General features: G+C 39.2%; 1 protein-coding gene across 4 annotated transcripts in view; it reads right to left on the bottom strand.

Annotated features, from left to right (window-relative positions):
- Positions 1-26,483, bottom strand: part of LOC126470084 (ATP-citrate synthase) — a 166,639-nt gene that overhangs the window by 43,462 nt on the left and 96,694 nt on the right. For all 4 annotated transcript variants that reach the window (XM_050097597.1, XM_050097600.1, XM_050097598.1 and 1 more), the window contains exons 5-8: positions 19,564-19,822; positions 10,653-10,865; positions 8,338-8,495; positions 1,531-1,696 (exon numbers count right to left, since the gene is read on the bottom strand). In XM_050097597.1, the coding sequence (XP_049953554.1) occupies positions 1,531-1,696; positions 8,338-8,495; positions 10,653-10,865; positions 19,564-19,822 (796 nt within the window). The remainder of the gene's footprint in view (positions 1-1,530; positions 1,697-8,337; positions 8,496-10,652; positions 10,866-19,563; positions 19,823-26,483) is intronic.

Here is a 26,483-nt window from a genome sequence, read left to right as displayed (position 1 = left end):
AAGTACTTAATGTGCAGTCCTAAAGCATCAACTGAACATAGACCAGTGCAGTGCCGTGAAATGGCATCAAGAAGGCGCTGACCTGTGCACCAATAAAACGAGTGGGCAGCACCACACCTCTAGGTAGAGAGAGTTCAGCACCCACTGTCAACACTAACTTAACCAGGCACCTATCACTTGTCACACCTAGTTCGGTTACAGACTTCAAGAGCATCAGTACTGAGTAATATGAAGACAATTTAGCCTGTGTTCTGCGAGTCGTACTAGTGTCCAAAAGAACTTGCATTAGGAGGCACAGGAAGCACATAAAGCCACCCCACAATGAAAAGTTATGCTATGTTTCTCTCCTTTTTAGAAATAAAGTGTTCTGTACAGATCATTTTGTATTCCTGCCACTGGCCATCACAACTTCTCTCCTTCCTTGTTTGTGTTGGTGCTGACTCGAACAGGGGCCGACACAACACTCAAAGATTAAATTCATAACTAAATGAAGCAGAACTGAGCATTTACTTCCATGCAGAAGAACTTAACTGAAATTTTTTGGGTATCACATGGCTTGCTTAAGTCAGGTATCCAAAAGCCATATTGTCCAAAAATGCTGCTTTTGTGGATTATATTTTAATCATGATGTGAATTAGTAGAAAATTAAAACTGAGCACAAAACCCCAAATTTAGCCAGAAGCTCTTGTTTTTATATCTGTTATTCAACAGCTAGGTACCTATGCAAGTATTACAATCCTATGCACAGCTTATTTCTTATGGCCAACCACAATAACAGTTCTCCTACATATCCCACTGAAAATGGTGTGTTTGGAGGGAAGTTTAACCTGTATGCTGTACTAGAAGCCCAATTCTAATTTTCAGTTTCTTCTAACAATGGTCCAATCATGGAAAAATATGCACAAACCATATAGCATGAACCACAACCTCAAATTATATTCCACATTTTATAAACTGACATAAAAGCAGGCAGATAAACTGTACTCTGCCATAGTCCCTCATTGAAGCAAAGCAAAAAGCCAACGCTCCGCATTCAGGCCCAAATGGACCAATCAGGACCAACCAATTGCCATGTCATCCTCTGCCAATGGCATCATTCGAATGCCGTATGGAGTGGCATGGAGTCAGCACACCACTCTCCCGGCAGTTGTCAACTTTGTTGACCTTGGAACCACTATTACTGACATTCAAGTAACTCCACAACTGGCATCATGAGGCTGAGTACACCCCTTTCCAGTCTTCCCATGAAGAAAAAAAAAATTCTGGCAGTACTGGGCCTCGAACTCAAGTCCTCCACATAGTAGCCAGACACAGTGACCCGAGCTATGGAAGTGGACATGTATTGACGAGTCTTCAAAAAAAAAAATAAATAAATAAATTCAAGCATTAAAGTGAACAGTTATAACAAGGTGAAGAGTGGGTTCAAACAACAAAGCGAAAAAATTGTTACCCACATTAAGTAATAATTTCAGACTAAAAAGCAAATAAAGTATCTACCATATGAATGTATTGTTTTTCAATAACACAAACCTTCTGTCCTCCTGGTAATAAAAAGTTTGCTGTGGCAAATTCAACTTCTGTCACACTTGGTATTGGCTTCTTACCAAGCGCCATGCTTACTATGGCAGTCATGTGTGTTTCTGGTCCAAAGACATGCAATGGAATGCCTAAGTTTTTCCCAACATCACGCATGATTCTGAAAACAGTTAAAATAATAGCTACATTAATTACAGTTGAATTATTTATTCGTATGTCCAGGAATTAACATTATAAAAATTATATTCAGTTCATTTGCAGTAGCTTCTTTCTATCTGTCTAGAAATTTGATTTAACAATGTGTAGAGTTTTGTGGCCTGTGCTAATACAGACAACCTCTTACAACACAATAGCTAAACAACATATAAATGTACTAAAATACAATAGCCTCAGTGCTCCCTGTGGTCAATTTAAAAAAAAAAAAAAAAAAAAAAAACCATAATCAAATCTCAAACTCTGCCATTGGAAATAAGGATCATACAAAACTGAAACCATGGCCTGAATCTCCCTCTAGCAACTATCAGTGTGGGCCAATTTATGGGCCAAAGTTAGGTAGGGTACAGCTCCAGTAGTAACAGACCATGTTGAAGTGGTCAGACAGACCTACAATTTGATGATTTCTTTAGTTTTATTTTATTATCTATCTCACATCTGTGACATGCAATAAAGTAGCTGTCTCCCCTCCCCCTCATTCAAACATAATTTGCTAATTCAACAACAAAGCATAAAGAAATGGATGCTTGAATGCCAGAAACTGTGTAGATTTAAAAAGAGAACAGCGGCAATGACATGAAATTTTGGAACTTTTTTCAGTTTTCACCAACACTTAGAGCCTGCATTCAGTTTTAGTCTGCACAGACCAACTATTAAGCTTACTACTTTCCACTGGATAAATTAACTAACAGAGTTATGAGTAACACATCAATTATGATACACTTACTGACAACTGGATTAAAGAAGGCAGTGGCACAAAAAGTCACACCAACATCATTATTTGATAAATAACTACATAAAAATGTCCTGAATAAACTGAACAAAAAAGACAATTATCAGCATGTCATGTGTCTTACACAACTGCGCCTGACAGTAAATGTGTATCCATCAAATAACTGTATTGAAAATACACAAAAACATCACTATACAGATGACACAATTAGCATGAAATTTAAAGTGTCCAACTCAAGAAGAATCTGTAGCTGAGCAATGAGGAAGGTGAATACAGCAATGTACTAACATAGCAACTGTCTGAAAGTTATTAATAAAGCAGGAAAGAAATAAGGATGGGTAATCTTGGTAAATAATCAATGCTGATTTGCATTTCATCACCAATGTCTAAATATTGATGGCTGATAATAATTGACCCCAAAAGATAAATGTTTAAAAAAAAAAAACATACAAATACATCTAATATTAATCAATAAATACAACCACAATTAACGTTACATATCTGACGGCTTTTTGTCTACAGACTGTAAAAATAATGAAATAATTCATAAGTGACAGCCGGATGTCAGAGTCCAATGACACAATATTTTGACAAATCACCACACTACCACTATCAGGTGCGCAGATGGACTGATTGCGTAGGAACTGGCCTCCCTCTAACTTGGCACTCTGTATGTGATCTGCACCTAGGTGCAAGTGTGCATCCAGAATTTCTCTCCTCTCCCTCCTCCCTCCTCCTCCTCCTCCTACAGCCACCAAGTCGATTCATCTGAGGTTCACATCCTAGGACGCATGCTGATGGTGTCTCTTTTATTGCTCTGCCTGCCTCCGAAGTCAGTTTTTTGTGGGATATCTCCTTCTCCTTCTCCTCCTCCTCCTCCATTAGACTCAATGCATATTCTCTGGCCTTACTAAGGATGTAGCTGCTATCATGATTGATCTGCCATTCCCTCACTCGAATCTTGATAGATTCTTTAATGACACAGTATCAGAAGTTAGATGTCTGTGTCAGAAACTTACCATGGTCATTATGCATTCCATGTAATTCTGTTAGGTGATGTTCCATGACTGCCGACTTGTTGAGCTGTTGCTGCCTGGTGTTCTCGGCAAACATCTTCAACAGCACACCATTTGACCTATATACTTGTAAATCATACCACGTTGGGAGGGGATCTGACAGACCTTAGACTTCCATAGTCCAACATCATCCCTGACGTTACCAAGGAGTGCCTGTATTTTCACTGGTGGAAGGAAGACAGTCTTCACTCGATGCTTTCAAAGAATTCGTATAATCTTTCCAGATAATGTGCCACAAAATAAAATAAATCGAATGGCCGCATCCTCCTGAATATACTCTTTTGTTGTACAGTCAGTGTATGATGTAGAGCTCTTCGAATTTGCCATTCTGTGTAGCCATTTTTCTGGAACACCATCCTTAGATGTTCAAGTTGTTGGTAGAGGCTCTCACTGTCAGATTGGGCACGAGTCTTACATACCAATGTTTTTAGCATATCGTTCCTCTGCACCAGCTGTCTGCATGTAAGTATAGGTCAGCGAGTGTAGTCTTACAATATGTGCTGTGGCCCAACCGCTCTTCTTTTCACCAGGATATCCAGAAAGGGTAGCACTCCATTCACTTCAACTTCCATGGTAAAATAGATGTTCTGGTGTATGGAACTGAAATGTATAAGGAAACCATCCAGCTCGTCTCTTCCATGAGGCTATATGACAAAGGTGTCATCGACATCCCGGAAGAAACAGGTACGTTTCCACTGGACTTTGCACTAGGCAAGAGACTGGCAATAAATACAATCTAAGTAAAGGCCCAATGCCACTGTAAAACTGAACTAGGACTCCCTCCGGACCTGGTGACTTGTTTGTTTTCAACTCTTTCAGTTTCTTTGGTATGCCAGTAATGGTTATTGCTATCTCCTCCAGACAGGAGTCTGTAAAACAGTCAAATGGTGGTATATTTGCATAATCCACCTGTGTGAATGATTTCTTAAACGCGAGATTTAAAACGATGACTTTCATTTCGCTGTCTTCTATTGCCACATCAAAGTGGTCAACTAGTGACTGGGTAGAAGGTTTCGATGCACTTAATAATTTTGTATATGACCAGAATTTTCTCGTGTAATTGTTAGTTCTGCCTGTGCAGTAGCCGAGGTCACTAGCACACACCTGTATGGTGACGCTCGCCTCAGAGGTAAGTCAGATCAAATTCTGGTGAAATATAAAATTTTTCCTGCCACTATTTGGTCAGCAAGGGATGGAAAGGTGGTGGCATAAAGTTCATTATCACCAATCTTTGCATCAATGTCATAGATTAAATTCCAAATTTCTCCACAGTGTCTCATGGAGAGAGGGCATGATGGTAATCTGTCTGTCGAATTGCGAATGCTACATGGATGGCAGAAAGGAGTCTGTGGGTCTGGAGTCAGCCATGCATTGGAAGAGATACTGCTTGATAATGCCAAAACCATGAGCACTTGGAACAATGGCACAGAAATAAGTGGTATTTCCCAGGCAAAACCCACCTACTTCTGGTTGAGCTCATTGTGGCATTATTAACAGTTCAGGGTCACCCAGGATGCACACCTAACTTGCAGAATCCTATGGGTATGGCAAGCACTATCTTCCCCAGTATTGACCTTGTACATGAAAATACCTCTTATAAGTGTCCCACTAATTCTTAATAGTTGATATCAGGGATATACAGTGAGCATGCTAATGTCTGACCCAGGACCTACAGTGACCAGAGCACAATACACAACTCCCAGCGAAGCTTAAAACATGCATATTAAGCAGACATTTAAATTTTTTTGTCAATTCTCTCCCAATGAGAAATTTCACAAACACATAATGCTTTCATTATGAATCTTGCACTGTGTAGTGAAGTGTTGTGATTGATTAAAACAGTATGCCAAAATGCAACTTAAGCCCAGAAACTGTGCTTGTGTAAGCAATATTCTTCCCAACATTAATTAGCATTATTGCAGACCAGTGTGCATCAAAGAGTGTTAGATAATTCAAGTTCTAATGGACAGTGCCACAGGTGTTTCACTTACTGTGAATAGTAAAATAAATGCTTTTCATTTCAATTGTGACGTTATAAATTACTGGAATAATTATATGATTTTCAGCCCATAAGTGTGCAGTACAAGAAGTTATAAAATCTTATAAATTAAGAATTTGATAGGCTGTACTATACATCCAGATACTACAGTTCTTATGATTCATGCTGATTAATCTATTTGTAAGGACAAGAAAATTTTGCATAAATGATAATTTGATAGATAATGTCAAATTGGCATAACACAAAAATCATTGGTTTTTACAAATTATTGTGGAATTTGAAAATTTCCCACTTCTGTATAAAAATCTTGTAAATCTGAAGGCAGCAGTTTACTGACCTTGGTAACTGATACTTATTTAATGCTGAAATTGGGTCTTGAATTTGTTCTCAAGGCTTAGGTATGCATATAACTACTCATTCACTGTTTGAAAAACTGATGCCTCGATGTGACACCAGTTTTATCCGCTGACATCAAATTTCCTGACCCTTTCATACAACAAATCACAGGAACAATGCCACATTTTGGAGACACCTTTAATGCTGCACATCAGTTAAACTGCACATTTTCATAGTACGCCAGCATAATTATTAAAACCAGCAAATATTGCTCTTTAGCTTTGCAAACACATAAATCAACATGGTGTCAGCTTGTTCTGCTTTGATCAGTCACCTGAGCTACACTACAGATCATTCTGTCAATCACAAATTTCATTTCACAATACAGAATGTACATAGAGTCCGGAACACTTTCAATTATTTATTGCACGAGAACCAAACGTTGTACAGATATCATACATCTGTCATTTTGAAGAGAAACCATGAAAGTCTTTTTTTTTTTCCCCATGTATACCGCCACAGCATAGTCTGGTAATTTGCCAACAGTCAGCACTAGTCGCAAGCATAGCGAGTTCAGGTGCAGAGCGAGCTTTCTGTGTGTTGGAGTTCAAGAAAAACAAGTGTGAATAATTGTCAAATCTGGGGTACAAAGCGTCCACACGAATGCATTGAATTTGAGCATGATTCCCCAAAGGTAAATGTTTTTTTGTGCCCTACGGGCCATACTTCTTCACCGAGAGCACGCACTGCACTGGATATTCCAACTTGGACATGTTGCAACAATGGATGATGCCTCAAATGCAATCAGACTCTCCATTCATCTTTCAGCATGATGGGGCTCCACCCCATTTTCACTGTGAAGTTCGTAGGTACCTGAACACCGAGCTGCCACATCGGTGGATCGCCCATGCTACAGAAGGGGACAGCTATTCCACGAAATGGCCTCCCTGATCACCAGATCTCACTCTGTGTGACTTTTTTCTGTAGGGACACATTAAAGATCTGGTGTATGTACCGCCTCTCTACCACGTGATGCAGCAGAGCTCTGGGAGAGAATACACGCCACAGTCGACGATGCCATGCTGGGACGGGTATGGCAAGAATTTGATTACCGTATTGAAGTGTGCCAGGTCACTCATGGTTCGCGTATCGAATGTTTGTAAAAAAAAAAAACTTTCAGAGTTTCTCTTCAAATTGCAATATGTATTACATCTGTACAATGTTTAGTTCTTGTGCAATAAATAATTGAAATTGTTCCCAGACTTTATGAACACCCTGTATTGTAAAAATAATACTGAGTAAATATTGCGGTAAACTTTCTCAGGGTTGTGTTCTACTGCCAGGAAAAGGTCTGTGTGACATCACGTGTACTCTGCTGTGACTGGTTGATAGAAACTAAGTGAATGTCATGTTCATTTGTGTGTGGCATATTTGGCAGTTTTGGTATTTACATTTCCGTCTGACGAAAATATGCAGTTTAATTGATGGACAGCATTAGAAGTCTCCTCGAAATACATTGTTTTTTGAAATGAGTTGTTATGCACAACAGTTTGGAAATGTGACATCGGCAGATAAAACTTTTACCTCAATTCCAAGCTAAAATGGTTTGAAGATGGATTCGTTATCATCAGAAAAGCAACTTTTCATGATAAAACTAGCAAACTTCTGAAAAATTTGAAGATAAATACATCAGACAGAGGTGAAGGAAACAGTGAAATGCGTTTAATCTCCAAATTAAGCTGCCAATTATTATGGACACCGTTACATGCAAGTTTGCATTCACAGCAGTTAGTTCTTGTTTCAACAATAGGATTATAGGTCTCTGCAGTGCAAATATTCTGAAGAGATAGAGATCCCTTCAGACTTTAGTGAAATAGCAATTCTTCATGCCAGTAGAAAATCTGAACAGTCAAATGTCTGCTGTTGCACTGAATAGGCAGTTTAAATATGAAGTTACAATAATGTTTTCTTTTGATAAACTTTGAACATTATTTGGATGCAGAGCTATGTTATGTTTCTTGTTATATTTAATAGGTCTGAATTAGAAATATTTTTTTAGAAAAATATTTAAACTAAATGAGACTATGATGTCAATAAATATAACTGATAAATATATGTTCATTTTCAACACAACACAGAATAACCATGAAATATGACAAAAATAAATAATACAACTGAAAAATAAGCTATCAGAAAATAATACTGAACTCAGCCAAAAATAACAACAAAATTTGCCAAAAAACAAAAGCCTTTTTCTTATCCCTATCTATTAAATACCTTTGTATAGTATGGAGGCTATGAGAATCTAAAAATAGCATGAAAGGGACAGAATATTAAAATGGAAACATCCTCTGTATTGTTCAATGATGTATTTCTATTGTCGCAGACTTTGAGCACAAATTAAATAAACACTACTAAGAATTAAGAAAACATCATCACTGTACCTTAAACCCTCTTGATAATTTGGTCCAGCTCTTCTTACAAATATTGAAATATTATACTCAACTAGCTTTGGTTGAAATTCTTGAAGTGCCGTGACAATACCCTTGAATGTTGATGCAACATTTGTGAAATTTGCAATTCCTCCACCAATAATTAAAATCTGAAAACAAAAAATGTTGAATTAGTACTATCATTAAAAAAGAATAAACCATACCAAAATACATATACACAAAGCACACTATGCTATATGTAACAGGAAACTTTGGTATCGTAAGTTCAGAGAAACAGTGCTGTATCACAACACAAGTGAAAAGTCTGTAAATGGCACCTATGTCGAATTTAATAAGAAAAAATTAAACTGCTAATAGTTTGAAGGATAAACAAAGTCCATATTTTGACATAACTTGTAATATGTAAAATTGGCCTAAATGCTATCAATTCTGTGATTGGTTGGTTGGCTCGTTGATTTGGGGGAGGGGATTGAACAGCAAGGTCATCAGCCCCATCGGTTTAGGGAAGGATGGGGAAGAAAATCGGCTGTGCCCTATCAAAGGAACCATCCTGGCATTTGCCTCAAGTGGTTTAGGGAAATTAGAAAAAACCTAAATCAGGATGGCCAGATGCAGTTTTGAACCATCATCCTCCCAAATGCGAGTCCAGTGTATCAATTCTATGGCAATGATTGCATACACACCGATGAAAGTAGTAAACTTACACCTAGTTGCCCTTATCAAACATAATATCCTATCAACACTAAGATAGTGAATAACTGGAAGTTAAGAACAGTGTATAGGAATTACTCAAGACCTCCTCAAAGACAACATCTTAACAGATAAACAACAGTTCTTACAAATTTCCATATGATAAGCTTATAAAGCTCATGAAACAATTGCAGTCTTTCAGCAGATGTAAAGTATAGTGCGAATAGTAAGTAATGACGTGACAACACTGATCAATCTTCAATTACGACAGTATGAAATTTGTAGAGTACTATATTCATTAACATTTTGGTTGTATCAAGAACAAGGCCACACATTTCTCCATGAATTATTGGTACTTTACCATAAGTAAAAGAAATTAGATACATTTGTGACCATCATTTAAAATTTTTATCAAACGGCATTTCAAAAGTTTTGTCATATGTAGCAAAAATAGTCACATTTGGTAGAAGTTTGCATGTTCTAAAGCAGATTCTGACATGTGCTATGCCCAAGTGGAAAATTATTAGCCTGAGATGGTACTGCAGTGTTGATATCAATGAAATTTTGGTTCTGATGTGTTGGTTCATGTTGCACAGTAACTTAAGTCAAGCGTCAACTTGATTTGCAGAATAATTCAGTTTATACAGCTTTCTGTAAGTCACCTCAAAAATGTTTCATTAAATAAAAATAAACTGGGATACCATGACATTGTAAAATTCTGTTTTTTGTACCAACAAAAATTTATCTGAAGTTAGTGACGGCCTATAATGAATCGTCAGCTCCTGCATTTTCAACAGTTAAGAAAGAGGTGACTGAATTCAAATCTGATCAAATTACTCTTCAAGATGGTCCACATAAAGGACATTCCAAAACTGCAACCACATGTGAAACACCAAGAAAGCGAAGAATAGTTTATTGAACAATCTGCAACAACAAGTGAAAACACCAAGAAAGTGCAGAATATTTTATTGAACAATCTGCAGTTAATGGTATATGAAATAGCTGACACCATAGGCATTTGTTTAATGCTGGCCAAAAGTAAATGAAGATGAATCTCCATGCAGTGCTTGGACCATTAAAACAAATCTAAATGTGTGTCAATTTGTTGGTGTGGATGATAATTGGGTCCAAAAAAATGTCATCTCACAAATAACCTGAGCTGATCATACTCACAACTATCTATAAATACAATCCCAGACAGTAAACATTCATTTATTAATTCATTTCATTTCATTTACTTGCAGCATGCCCCATTAAAATATTTCTAACACCATGGATCCAACTGCATTTATGTGAGATTTCATTTATTTATTTATTTTGTCTGACATGGAAAAAATTTTGGTGTATCAAAAATATATCTATTGACTGTATAGATACACAACTTTTATTATAAAATTTGACAGAGGATAACAAGTAATCAGTTCTTCCTGGCATCTTTCACTAAGATAGCATATTGTGTTTCCTTTTTATTGTTAATAAAGATTATAGCAAATGGATACATCTGTTATATATGACATTGTTTTGAAGTTGGTTTATTTTAATAATGTGAAATTGTAAGATGCTGTGTTGCTTTACTTAATAAAATGACTTAGCAACAGGAAATAATAAATACTAACCTTTCCTTTTGGGTGTTTGGTCTGAGTCATGAGGCTAAGAATTGTTTTAGCATATTCGTATGTCTGCTGCTCTGATGGTGCACCACTGTATTCTCCATAATTAGCTAGCTCAGAAGCTCCTCCGAGATCACATATTGTGTCACTATAGATAACAGAAGCTCCACCACCAGCAACCATTGTCCAAATCCGTCCACTTTTGTTTAAAATAGTAAGCTGAAAATTGCACACAAAATTCAAAATATAAAACAGTAACTTTTGCAATGACTTATAATGTGTCACTATCTTAGGGCTTTTAAATTATAAATTATCTGTATTATTCAATAATACATATTAATTAAATAAGAATTTCTTTTTCATTATCTGAAACAGTCTATATTTTGCGACAAAACAGATTGAGTTAGCCATCAGAGCATTATTTTATGTCAGTGTGTTGGTACACTGTGAAACTTGAGGCCACATTACATAATCAACACCAACAAGAAAATATTAATATGCTCCATTACAACTACCATACACTTTTCTCATCACTGAGAAACTACTACACTACACCAGTCAGCTCTGAACAGAATTACATCCAGTGCTGGAAACAACCATATCGCAATCACCGCATGCATTATTCAGGACATGTGTGCCTTGACATTTAATGTTAAACAAGTTTGTCTTAAGAAAACATGGTCAGTAAGTAATTTTTCCTTACCAGCTGCTCTTGTGTGTACTTTCTCAACTTCAATTTGCTTTATGAAACAACCTTGTTGTTTGGGGAAGCAGATTTCCTTGCAAAAGTTTCAAACAGGGACCAATTATTTCTTTTTTACATTCCTGGCTTAACAATACTGAATACACCATGTATAGTAATGGAATAATGGAAAATCCGGGATGGAATAACAATTTCTACGTGTAAGTTCTGGGTCTGCTGATAGACCATTTTGGTACGGATCCCATACAACTGAGCAATATCTTAGGGTGGAACTCATAAGTGTTTTGTACACAATATATTTTTACTAGTATCCTATCAATGAAACCAGCATACACAGGCAGTAATGTTTGTTGTGATCTTAGAAGATAAGAGTGACAATTTTACACGAACTTATTTCACACACTGCAAAGCTACCTGGGACCATGGGTATACAAATCATCACATCTACTTTACGATGGATTAATATTAAGTATAATACTTTTTGGAAATCAATGCCTCTGTTTCACCTAATTTATCATTTTCTTTTTTTCGATACAATATCAGCAAGAAAATCTACTGTCATACATGAAGTAGAATGTGGATTAAAAATGGCGAAATATCACCTGAGACTGAATATGCCTATGAATCACTCTTTCACAGAAATTACATTAATAATGTTGATCAAAAAAGCTGTGTGTGTGTGTGTGTGTGTGTGTGTGTGTGTGTGTGTGTGTGTGTGTGTGGGCGCACGCGCACTTGGGGAGGGGGGGGGGGGGGGGCGGAGTACAGATGGTATAGGCTCTGAATTAGTTGTGGAAGTCAGCACATTATGATGAAAGGCATGATTTGCAACTGGGTGATCCAACTACCTCTTGTCTACAATTTGGGGGTGGCCATTCATGTGGATAGAGATGGCGATGCCTCTAAGGGATCCCACATAGTGGTTACATTTAAGTTGGTAGATCCCATAGCTGTTTTCACATGTGGCCCTGCCTTTGATGTGGTACGATATGCCTGTGACAGGATCGGAGTAGGTGGCAGTAGATGTACGAGACAGGTCTTACATCTAGGCCTATTGTAGGGATATGAGCCATGGGACAATGGGTTGGGAGCAATGATAGAATTGGAATGGGCAAGAATATTTGCGGAGGTTGGATAGGCAGTGGAATATCATTGTGGGGAGGATATTTCTCATTTCAGGACGCAATGAGAGGTGGCTGAAACCCTGGTGGAGAATGTGATCTAGCTGCTCCAGTCCTGGGTTGTACCGAGTCACAAATGTAGTGCTCATGCTCCTTTGTGGTCAGTCAGTGGGTACTTGGGTATGGTAGGTGACTTCACCCCACCAATTTTTTGTGCATTCCCCTGGTTGTACCTGCATCATGCATCTTATACATCACAGTCCCCCCCTCTTTCCAATCATTGAATGTATTTACATCTGCTACCTCCTTTCTCCACACACATCTATGCACTGACCTACCTGCAGCATACTCAGTAATCACATTTTTATTTTTTTTTTTTATATTTACTTGCAGAACAGTCTTGAACCTGTCCCCCAAAAACCTCCATCCCACAGAAGTGTCAGTCCTTCCAAAGGCCTTACCTTTAGCACCAACATGCAATCATACTGGTCTTTTTGCCACAGTGACCCCCATTCCAGAAAGCCAGCAGAATCTCCAGTCCCTCTTCAAACCCACTGGTCCATCCCAGAACTTCTCCCCTGAATGCCTCCCACCCCTCCTAACCCAATGAACTTTTGCCACCCCCCCCCCCCCCAACTCCCAACTCTGACATGCTTCCTGAAGTACATATATCCAACCACAAAGGACATCCCACTATAGCAGGCCACTGCACTCCTACAGAGAGAATATCTACCCTTCCTTCAGCCTATTAGCCGTAATCTACCCTTCTGCAGAAAAGACATTAATCATTTCTTCTATTTGTTTTTCACAGTACCTGTACCTTCCTCACCTGGTACCCCGCTTGTCAATGTCAATGCATCAGTGCCACCTCTCTCTACAGTCTCTTTGCAAAGACAAAAACAAATTCTGAGGGGGGGGGGGGAGGGGGGGAGAGGAGGGAGAGTAGACAAAGCAAGCTCAGCTCACTGACTCTGAACACATAGGCTGCCAAAGAGTGAGGGTCAGTGAAGAGAGAACAAGCTACGCTTACATCAAGCAGATCTGGCAGCACACCTACACTCACATCAACTTTTGCTCCACACAGCATTGGGAGTGCTCACTATTAGCTGCCTTACTGGCTGTCAACTGATACATATTGCACGTCTACAAAAGTAGTTAATGACATCAAAATTTATAGTTTCATGTTGAGTAATGGTGCTTGCTGCTACTAATTCCATATCAGCATCCATAAACAATTAACATTTAAGAAGAGTCAGTAGGAAAACTTATATTGTAGAAATAGAAAGAATGATTAAAATTTTGAACATGTATTAACAAATGTAACGCTGAATTTTAAGTACACATAGATCATTCGGAATGGTAATGAGGACAGTCATTTCTATAACGATGTTTAAAAAAATGACATGCGACATGATTTGTACCCAGTACTTTCAGTATACCAGCTAAACAACTTATTCCTTCCACTACAGAGTTGTTTCAATAATCGTGGTTCTTACTGTGCATTTAGTCATGCAATGGCTCACAGGAAATTATTTTTGTTGATTACTGATAAATAATTGCAGGATGTGAAAATACTTGGGACCCTAACCTACACAACAGTGAATGTCCCAAAAAGTTTCCTTGCAAGGAAAAAGTACCAGGAATTCCTTAGATAAACAGCAGAGCTTTCTACATACACAAACAAAATGACCATTTCAAAGTAATTCATACACAGAATGTCAAACTGAAAAATTTTAATTGAAATCTCCCAGGATTATGTTTCAAAAATTTCTGAATTATTCTCACACTGCTGACACTTGTTCCTGAGTACATCACTATTCATCTCACTGGCAGAGAGAGAGAGAGAGAGAGAGAGAGAGAGAGAGAGAGAGAGAGAGAGAGAGAGAGAGAGAGGGGGGGGGGGCAACTTTATTTTTGCTGTTCTACTCACATCATTTAGTGACATTGTTAATTATTTTTCTTGCTCCACTCTGTGAAGTGCCACAGCTCGCTCTTTTCCAAAGAATGGAAAGTATCTCTGGTGTTGCCTGGGATGGGTGAACTGCTTCATCATTCATTAATATACGTATTAATTTCGACAGAACACAACACGGCACAACAATCATTTCACAATGGCTACATATGCAAGATTCTATGTTACATTGCTGAGGCTGGCAGTGGCCACACACAGGACAAGAGCCAGTTGCAGTCTACCAACTTCAGCCACTCAGAACTATGGAAATCTCATTCTTCTCTTTGTGAACAGACTGCACACTAATAACCCCAATGTTCACAGCCTTACCATTACTGAACACTACTTTTCTCAACATATGACTTACTCCAAGCTTACAACATTATTTCTGGTCACCATGACCAACTACATCCGCCTTCACAATTATTTCTCCTTTGTAGGCATCATCTACAAATAAACCCAAAGTACAAAGGGCACCCACATAGCACCACCCTATGCCAACATACTCATACATACTGACAACTGATTAATGTGCTCAATATGGGGCGTGACCATCTCTGGCAACAACACAGGCCAGGCAACGACGGGGCATGCTGTGAATGATGTCATCAATCTCATGTTGACGCAATGATGCCCATTATTCCTGCTGATCTGCTCACAAGTCTTGGAGAGGGGTTGGTGGATGCTCACTTGATGCAACCCATCTCCCTAGTGCATCCCAGTCAAGCTCTATGGGATTCAAATCGAGAGAGCAAGCAGGCCAAGTCATGTGTGCAGTATCTTCTGTTACCAAGAAAACATCAGCAACCTATGCTCTATGAGTTTGAGCATTATCGTCCATCAGTACGAAGTTTCAGCCCATAGCACCTTGCAACACATGCACATGAGGTCCCAAGATCTCATCACAGTACCTGACAGCAGTTAAACCTTGCCCACCCATCTGAACAATTTCATTGAGAGGTGTTCGAGTGGTCAACATAATCCCTGCCCACAGCATTAGGGATCCACCTCAATATCAGTCTCTTTCAACAATGTTTGGGTCCCGAGACTGTGTTCCATGCTCCCTCCCGATGCAAAATCCATCAAGAATCACTCTCCAGACCAAATCTCGACTCATCTGTGGAAAGAACATTGGCCCACTGTTTGACGGTCCAGGTGGCATGTTGACAACACCACTCTAGACATTCCCCTCTGTGAAGATGCATAAGAGGTACACTTACAGCAGCTCTCAGCCAATATAGGCCACTCTACCAAAGCCTTCCGTATACTTTTTGCCTCGATACAACACATCTAGCGGATGCTGCGAGGTCAGATGCCAGTCATTGTGTAGTACTAAGGCAGTACCATCGTGCACTTGCAGCCAAATAACAGTCCCCTCTTTCTGATGTCACATGTGCTCAGCCCTGCTTTGGTCTTCAGAATACAGTTTCAGTCTATATAAACTGTCGCCACATCCAACATACAACAAAATGATTCACGTTAAGCCATCAGGCACATCAGTTTGCGACTGTCTTGCTTCCATTCTTCCTAAGGTCTTCCACCGCAGAGTGTCTGGTAAGCAGCTTCTCTGTGCCATAATGCACCACCTGTGACTGTGTACACAGTGACTGTGGATCTGTGACAATACAGCAAACACTACCCCCATTTGATAGGTGCCCTGCACCATTGTTGGCGTAGTTGTCCACTGACCGGAACGCCACCTTCTGTGCAGAAAACGATAGTAGGGACATCAGTTAACATTTTGTATGAGTATATCATGAATTAGACACAGATTGGGGAAATAGCAGTTTGTTGCTTTAATTTTGGACATGAGTACAGACGCAAGACCTGTCCCACACATCCTCCCCCTATCACCTGCACCTGTCCTGTCACAGGCATATCCTACATCATCAAAAGCACAGAGTGACCTGTGAAAGCAGCCAAGTGATCTACCAACTGAGATGTAACCATTGAGAGTCATTCTACAGGTGCGTGACCAACAACAAGTTCTCTGTCTGCATGAATTTCCACCCCCAAAAAATTGAACCACAGACAGCTGGAGCACCCAACTGTTGGGCATGCTGCCCAACATGATGTGCTTGACTTCAGTGACTGCTCCACAGCCTGTGCTGTCTGGCTTACTCTCACAAATATGAAGGTGGGAACTCTCCTTGCAACATATCTTTCATTTCCGTAACCCCATTGGCCTCGGTGTTTGCTAGTCCCTGTCCTCCACCTGCCTATCCCCTTCCCTGCTCCCAACCCAGCCCTATACATGCTTTCCATCTCACCAGCATCTGCATAGTCCTTTCCTCTTGTTTCCCCCCATTCCTCTTCGCGAAGCTGCACCGAGCCCATTATCCTGTCCCTGCCACATTTCTGTGTCTTCCACAGGCAGCACTAGCATCTTTCCCCACTCCTACTCCGCGTTCCCCCCCCCCCCCTCCCCCCTCCCACACACATATGAGTATTCTTTACCTCCATTACCAACATAAGCAAGATCATCGTTCATCTCAGATGCTGTCAGAGTTGCACCTTAATACCTGGAAATGGCAGTAGCCCCATGTGTGTGAGGTGAGCTATGCGCATGTGAATATAACAAAGGACTTACTCCCATAGCCAAATAATATCTAGCAGTCTTATTCCAATATTCCTCTCTGCCACTCAGTGCCTCTCTATATGCTGAGTAGCAATTTATCGTTTCCATACTTGATAGTTGAATTTACTTACTTAAATTCATAACTGAAATGCATATTTCTATCCCAAAAGTCTCATAAAAATGAACAAAAATAGTTAATAACTCATGTGTGTCTCATGAAATAAGAATTCACATTTACTTGTGTTTTGGGAAACTCCTCTTTCTTCTCAATGATATTTCAATATTTTATGTTGTAGCTCAATTCTTAATTCACTTTTCTTCTATGATCACTATGACATCAAGTCATCCATTCACTGTAGTAAATATACAAACCAAGCACATTTTTCACTCTCCAGCAAGGTTGTGTCACGGTATTTTTTTTTTAAGTGTAATGGTAAGGAGACTACAATCTCATTGCTAATGTAATTCCTAATTCCATAAAAGCAGATAGTATCACCATTTCCAATATGATAATGCTTGATCACATAGGAGTCACCATGGAACAAAGACACACTAGCAAAAAAGAACAGTGCACCACTGTGGAGTTACCTGAATGGAACAGAAATTGGTAGGTGTGATGAGCATGTACGGACAAACAGATGATTACAGTTTCAGATAAACTGGATGATTTCTTCAAGAGAAGGAGCTTCACAAACTGAGAAAGGCAACAATGCATTGGTCTACCTCTGGCCCGTGTGCAAATAGTTATTAAGCTTTGCATTGATTGATAGAGTTATTGGATATCCTCCTGATGGATATCATGCCAAATTATTTTTAATTAGCATGTTAGATCACCAGAGTCCTTAGCCAGTCAGAGGGGCCTGCCCATAATGCTCCAAATGGTCTCTACTGGTGAGATATACAGTGACCTTGTGGCCCAAGGTACGGTTTGGCAAGCATGAATACAAGCAGCAGAAACTCTTCACTACAAGCTGGCAGGCATTATCTTGCAGGATGGCTTGCCATAAAGGGCTATAAGATGGCACATAGAATTTCATCGACATACCGCTGTGCTGTAAGAGTGCCGCAGATGACAAGCAAAGGGGTCCAGCTATAAAAGAAATGGCACCCCAGACCATCACTCCTGGTTGTTGGGCTGTATGATGCATGACAGTCAGGTTGGTATACCACAGCTGTCCGGAGTGTCTCCAGATCTGTCTCTGCTGATTATCATCAGGATTCAATTCTAAGTGGGAATGAAGACAAGTCTACTCCAGCCAATGAGATTCCAGGCTGAAGACATATCTGCAGATGCCCCAGGCAGTGGTGGGATACCAACCTGACTGTTGCACGCTGTACAGCTCAGCAACCAAGAGTGATGGTCTGGTGTGCCATTTCAGTTCATAGCAGGACCTGTTTGGTTGCCACCTGCTGCATCTTTACAGCACAGCAGTATGGTGACAATATTCCATGCCCTGTTCTGTTGCCCCTCATGGCAAGCCATCCTGGGCTTACATTAAGCAAGATAATACCCAACCGACATGGCAAGATTTTCAACTGCTTGTCTTTGTACTGTAAACCCTATCTTGGGCAGGAAGTTCACCAGATCTGTCCCCAACTGAGAGCGTTTGGAGCATTATGGGCAGGCCTCCAACCAGCTCAGGATTTTGATGATCTAATTTGTGGGTGGACAGATTTGGCATGATACCCCTCAAGAAGACATCCAACAACTCTACCAATCAATGCCAACTGGTTAACCAGTTACATAAGATGAATCTACACATTATTGCCTCGTTCAATTTGTTAAGCCCTTTTTATTGAATAAATCATCCAATTTTTCTGAAATTGTAATCATTTGTTTTCTTGTACATGTACATCATATCTATCGATTTCCACCCCATTTGGATAATTCCTTCATGGTCTCTCTCTCTCTCTCTCTCTCTCTCTCTCTCTCTCTCGTGTATCTTAAATAGCAAACAACTCAGTGCAGCCTGATCATCTAAACTCAACCCAACAGAGCAAGTTTGGTGTAATACAACTTTCACCTCCCTCCTCCCCTCCATACAAGCTGCACTGAAAGCAGCTTTTCCATAATGACATTCACATTCAATGGAGTTTACAGAATTGTTTTTCATGGAATTTCAGCCATTACTGGAATAAATAGTGGTATATTTAACTGACATACCCATCTGGAATAGCTCAAACTCACTGGAAGTATAAACATAAATTTCTTGGGCAACACTGTGTTTCCACGCACAATTCATGATATGTTATATTTTATAATTTGGCTAAGTTTCACATCTAACAACCAAGTTTTTAAGTTTTATGATTTACACTGATGCAGGAAATTAATGTCACATTTACTGCTAAAGAAAAGTGAAAACATATTTGAATATTTTATTACACAGTAACCACTGTAACACAAAATTAATAAATTGAATGAGCACCTCCCCCCCCCCCTACACACACACACACACACACACACACACACACACACACACACACACACAAAAAAAAACCAGTGCCAATTTTAATTACTGAGGGAACTATTTTAACTCATATCCACAAGTGAGATGGCAGCTTACCTTTAGGGATGCTCCACTTTTAGCATCCAAATCAGCAATATAAGCCTCTTCAGGAAAAGCATCACGTCCAAATGGAGGTGGATAATCAATCTCACCCCATTTAGCACGGCATATGTAGTCTGCTGTTGCATCAAGCTTAGCAGCTAGATCCAGAATATAGATAGACTTCTCAGTAACAACTAAAGGATTTATTTCCAAGTACGTGAAGTAAAGTTCCACATACAGCTTATACAGTGATACAATAAATTGTGCTATTAATCTGAAATTAAAACAAACACAAACCATTTCACATATAAGTGTCTACTTAATTTTACATTTACCTTTTAGAACACAAAATAAACACAATATACAAGAGTTGGATGAAAATATGGAAGCACTGTGAGAAATGTATGCTTTAACATAAATGCAGATGCTAGCCAAGCTTACAGGTTGCACTGTTGTATTTCACCACAACCAGAACAGCATTTGTGCAACGTTGACCACATGTTGCAAATGTCAGTTACGGCAAGAACAGTGTTCTATGTAATTGGGAGTGCATTATGTCAGAGCTACATGAATTTAAAAGTGGGAAAATTGTTGATGTTCACATGGTAGACATTTTCATAGCCAAGGAACCCGAAGTGTTTGGCATTTCAAGAGACATCATATCAAAGACTTACACTGCATAAAGGGAAGTGGAAAAACATCATCTGCTAAGTCACAATGCAGAAGTAAGTGTGTGCTGAGTGATTATGACGGTCAGTTATTGGAGAGGATCATAGCAAAAAATAAGAGGACTACATGGCATTCCAGGGCCCCACTGTTACTCTGCAAGGTCATATTACTGCCAAGGATTGTGTGGCCATTTCGACCGATCAGGTCCATCACATGATACAATGTTTATCCCCTAATGCTGATGCTGTGGGCACTACAATGTATTGTCGCATCTCCCCTCAGCACCACAATCATCAGATCTCAACATTATTGACCCTTTATGATCTACTTTGGAGAGAAGGGAGAAGGGTGCATGATTGCTATCCACCTCCTTCACTGTTACCTGAACTGCCACTATTCTGCATGAAGAATGGTGAAAGATTCCCTCGAAAACCATATAGTATCTGCATTTATCCATCCTGACATGACTGGAAGCTATTTTGAATGCCAACAGGTTTCATACACTGTATTAGGCAAAGTAATGTGTTGTGTTTTTGGTATTTCCATATTTTTGTCCAACCACTGTATGTCTAGAATAGGCTTTGCGGAGTTAGGATGAACTATAGAAGGGCGTTTTTCAAAGTAACTTACACATTCCTAAGACATTTTTTAACAAATCTGGTTACTTCTTAAAAATAAGTGCAAGGGTATGTCTAATGGCATCACCTGAAAATATAAAACTGTTTAGTACTATCTACAACGAAAGATTTTTCTTTGGTATGTTAAAATGTAGCACACAGTAGCAACAAAGTTAATTGGGCAAGTTCAACACTGGTATACTTTAATTGCAGTAGCTCTTAAACACTTCACCAAGTGCAGGCATTAGCCCTCCAGATTTGGTGATATGTTAGTCACTAAAGACCAATAAATATTTTCATTGCCTTAAATCACTTAAACACTAAGCACAGATTGTCAATACACACAGTGTGTTTTCATAACAATTTCTTGTAGATACTACATGCACATGACCCCGTTTACAGGTTGACTGTGTATTCAGAATTCAGAGATCATACAGTGCATTTAGGTTAATGAACATATTATTGCAATTAACATTTCATTTCCAGAACCATGATCAATTTCTTACAATATAATTCCATGAAATAGCATGAGAACCACATAACACTGAAAATTTATGTCTCAGTGAACTTTTCATAGATTCAGATTAAAATTCTTATTCACAATTATACTTAACACAACTTTTCTGGTCTTGTGAATATGAGCATATATAGTTGCTTTCATACTAAAGCTATCCCCACCAGAAATAAACTATGGGCTTTGCACAGCAGCAAAGACTCTGTAAAGCAGTCCACAAGTCAGAAATGTAAAATAGAAAGATGGACAACAACAATGATACTGGAAACAAGAATTTAGTGATGTGGACTAAGAATGATGGAAAAGAACAAAGAAACTAAAGAAAAGGCTTGATGATAACAGAAGCCTCATAATGTAATATGTGGGAAGGGGGATGTGGAAGAAACACAAGAGACAAGGGGAGAAGGAAAATAAGAGAATAGAAGGTACAGAACAAAACAAGATATCAACAACAGCAGGAACTAGGTCACTGACAGAAACCAAGTAACACCACAGAGCAGTTATTCACCGGCCAAGTACCGAGTGCTGCGTAAGGAAAAAGAATCAAAATCGTCAGTGTGGCTTATGGTTTCTAGAGTGTGGGTCATGTTCTTTGGTAGTAATCTACTTTTATACTTTTATTAATCACTGCTGTGTCTATTCATCATGGCACCAACAACCATGCTCTCTAAGCCTTGTCGCACAGTACCACCACCATCATCATAATCTAATCACTTTTTCCTACAGACAGTTTAGTAGTTGCTACATGAACACTGCAAGCTGGACAGTTGTTTGATACCAGTAAGTATACAGACTGAGGCAGCTAAGACAGGCCACCCCAAATATATCCAGAATGAATAAATATATTGAGGTGTGGTTTTTGCCAAATTATGGTGGATAATATGGTGAATTTACTGGTGTTCACAAGCAATTTATATCATATATAGTCTTTGAATTATGACAATAGCTTTGTTTTTTTTTCCATAATGGAACTATATACTTTTTTCAGTGGCATTTGAAAGAAACTTCTTACAGAACTTCAACAACATACCCTGTATGGGACTTGATCAAATAGTATCAAGGTAACAGCATCGTAAACCACTATCCCACTGTCAGGGGGACAGGTTCCACAAATGCCTGCCCTATTATGCCAAATGTAAGCAAACACATAACTCAGCTCCAGTTCCTTTTTTTATTATCGGGCCTGTCATATCAAGTGCTCAAAGTGTTGACCCTGAGTACAGCTATGCACTATAAAGCAATTCTGGAGAGACAATACAGCATATTGAATTTTGTGTAGAGCTCAATGTACCACAGGCCTGTTTTATAAGGCATTTCATGTCTTCAGGGGTTGTCAATGTTTCCTAACAGACCTCTTGTTTGAATTTTTGTTACAGATAAAAGTATAGAAGTGTGCAACTTTGTGTGTGTGTGTGTGTGTGTGTGTGTGTGTGTGTGTGTGTGTGTGTGTGTGTGTGTGTGTGTGTGAGAGAGAGAGAGAGAGAGAGAGAGAGAGAGAGAGCGGCTGCATGTAGACCACTTTGTGTTTCCTGAGTGACCGTTCCCATGCTCTCTTAAAATGGTGTGTTATTACAAGTGTGGAATGGGAGTGATATCCATCATGTTGGTATCACACAGATTGCCTTATGACCAGTGGGATATCTTCCGATAACTGCAGCAGCAGTACATCTTAAGAACTCGAGATACTGGGGTGTATTTAGATTCTCATCAATCAAACAGGGAACATTGATATGGGTCTTGAGTAACATGCATCAAACATTGATAGGATGAGAGCTTTGTTTTTATCCACTTCTTTGAGTCAGTTTGGATTTTCAAGTGATGATTAGTGCACATATATTGTGAAGGCTGACTTGCCTATGTAAACAATGCCTCTTCCTTAAACAAACTTTTGCATAGATACACCGCATTACTTTGCACTTTCCACAGATACCACCTGGAGAACTATAACCAATTTTGCAAGTCAATGCCACGAAGCTGTAGATGCAGTGAAATGTCAAGAGGAGGAAATGCAATGGAATGTAGTGTTCACAGAACACTCATTTGGTTGATCCCTCCATACTTTCAAGATGACATGGCATGCATTGTGTTTTACTGCTGCTAAAACATTAGTTTCATTTCTTCCATCAGTTGCTCTCCTTTTTCCTTGGCATATTTTACTCTCCACACTTCCAGTTTCTAGAATTTTTTTATGTTTGAAAAGACAGATCGTGAGTGCTTGATACAATTTGGATACTCTTCAGCATGCAACCATACCACTGTTCTAATAGTTTGGTGACATTTACCATACTCAATATTAACTTTTTCAGTTGTCATATACATTGTGAATGTCTCAATAGCTTTATGAGTAAGTTATCTGATTGCTACAACAGCAGAAGACAGACTGATGGGCTTCAAGCACACAGGTAAACTCAGGAACCATACCTGAGTTACGTGTTTGCTTACATTTGGTATAACAGGACAGACGTTTGTGAAAGCACTTCTCCTGATGACAGGATAGTGGTTTATGACACTGTTATCCCATATATGTTATGTTGTTTAAGTTCTCTTAGAACTTCCTTTCACACAAGAAAGCATATAGTTCCGTTACAAAATTAAATCCAGTGTCATAATTCAGCAATTATAAACAATAAAATCTGTGAACAGCAGGAAATTTGCCATATTGTCCACTATAACTTGGAAAAAACCACATCTCAATGTACTGGGTGGTTATAATTAAAGAGCAGCTCCTCACAGAGGTGCCATGTGGGCTGTAATTATCGTGTGGCAATGAAACTTGGTTGATATTCTAATGCATTAGTGTGGAACCAGTTTACACTGGAAAAAAGAAAATAGTTCCAATTTTGGCCACCATGGGCAAATCTGGTACTGTGAATGCAAGATACACGCACAGAAATGTTTGCATACATAATGGATTAGGAATGGGATATGAGCAGGATCAAACAAATGATAAAGGCATAATGATGATTTTATTATTAACTGTCAGTTACACCATTTGTTCAATATGAACACCAGAGATGTCAACGAGATGCCGCATCCATAAAACAATATGATCAACAGTTGTTCACAGCAATTCCAGTGGAATCTCGGCAACGTGTACCTGTATACTGGCCTCCAGTTCAGGTAGTGACTGAACGTGTCCCTGGTAAACGTGTTCTTTTAGATATTCAAGAGCCAAAGGTCACATTGATTCAGATCAGGTGGTCCTGCATGTCATGTTCTGGTAACCCCCTGGAGGTAACATGTTTGTGGAAGGTTGTGTTAAGCAGATGGCCTAGCATAAAAATGGGGGTTTATATACAGTTGTGCTTTTCCAAAGCAGGTATCGCATGCTGTAAAAGGAGTCTCAATAATGTGCAGGTGTCATGGTACACCTGCCAGGCCCCCTGGGTGTATTATCTTCAAAGAAGAACGGACTGAGAATAAACGTGCTTGCGAGTCCACAGCCACACAGTAACATACGGTGAGTGCAATTTCTCTTGGTTGACAATACACAGTTTAACAGTACCCCAAATTCAGCATTTCTGTGTATTCACTACACTCTGTAGTGTAAAATATGCCTCATCACTCCACAACATATTCCCCAGTCACAGGTCAACAACTTCGATCTGTGCCAGAAACCAAAGAGCAAATTCAGAATGTTGTTGCATATCATGAGGCTTCAGTTGCTGCACTGTTTGTATCTTATGCAGGTACCAGTGTAATATAAAATGCAAAATTTTCAGCACTGTTGACTAGGGGATGGACAGTTGTCACGGTACTGTGTGAGCACAAGCACTACCTGGTGCACATGCAGCATGGACAGTTACAGCAACAGCAACCTTATCAGTAACTTCCATTGGGATAGGAGGCCTTCCTCTTCAAGGTGCCATAGTGCACAATCTCTCCTCTATAGCCATACTCACATTATGGCTTGTCAAATGACAGTGTGGATGTCATATCATCATACAGTGTACAATGCAAAATTTGCACCTGGTGATCACAATTGGAACTAATAGTAATTCCAGCATAAATCCATTCTGCATTAATGCATTAGCACATCTACCAAGTTTCGCTGCCATATGATAATTACAACCCACTGTGAGTATCTGCTGTTTAGTTATAACTACCCAGTATTTACTCATTCTCCAAATATTTTGGGTGGCCTGTCTTAGCTGACTCAACCTGTACAATATGGGTTGTCTCACAAGTGGTTTTCCATCAGACACAGTAAATTTTGCTAGTCATGTGGATGTAATAGCATATGGTAAGGATAATTCATCCCTTGTGATCTAGATTTATAACAGAGCACAGAGTTTTTAAAGACAGAAAAGTCTCATTCTACAATGTCTGAGGTGTGAAGATGTTGAAGGAATAAGAGAAAAAATGGTACAAGCATGATGAGTATACAAAATATCTCCGTAAGGATGATAAACAAGCCTGTGAATGATATGATTCAAGATTAGGTTTAACACCAGAATGAATCTCAAAATGGGGATTCCCATGTAGTTTTCCATTCATATTGTTGTTGTTGTTGTTGTTGTGGTCGTCAGTCCTGAGACTGGTTTGATGCAGCTCTCCATGCTACTCTATCCTGTGCAAGCTTTTTCATCTCCCAGTACCTACTGCAACCTACATCCTTCTGAATCTGCTTAGTGTATTCCATTCATATTATGATTGAAAAAAATTAAGTCTTTAGCTAGTGAGTCTGAATTTTGTGTACTGATTCTTTTAGACAATGTAAGATTCAGCAGGGAAGGAGAATCACTGTAAACTGAATCATACCGCAACAGAACTGCTGTCTTTCCTGAGTGTGAAAACATGAAGAAAGCTGGTAGCCTGTATGCTGGCTTCCAGTGTAGCTCAATCTAGTTACAGACACCTCCAGAGAACAGTATATGTACTGTGCGCTGGCTCCCCATGTTGTGAATAGTCCCCTCTTGTTGCAAACAGCTGTATGCAGGCAGAAGTGGGTGCTGTACATACAATCCATTCCCTCCAGACTGGAGAGAGTTATAGATCTCATCGCAGGTTCAAAATATCAATATGTTAGCAACAATTTGTATGGAGTAACATATGACCTAGTGTGAACAAAATGTAAACTCACTGTGATTCATATTTTTCTTTGCAAATTATCAGAATTTTGTATTATGAGTTAC

The sequence above is a fragment of the Schistocerca serialis genome, chromosome 3, assembly GCF_023864345.2.
Source record: "Schistocerca serialis cubense isolate TAMUIC-IGC-003099 chromosome 3, iqSchSeri2.2, whole genome shotgun sequence".
NCBI classification, from domain to species: Eukaryota; Metazoa; Arthropoda; class Insecta; order Orthoptera; family Acrididae; genus Schistocerca; species Schistocerca serialis.
This window is presented reverse-complemented; position numbering and strand designations above follow the sequence as displayed.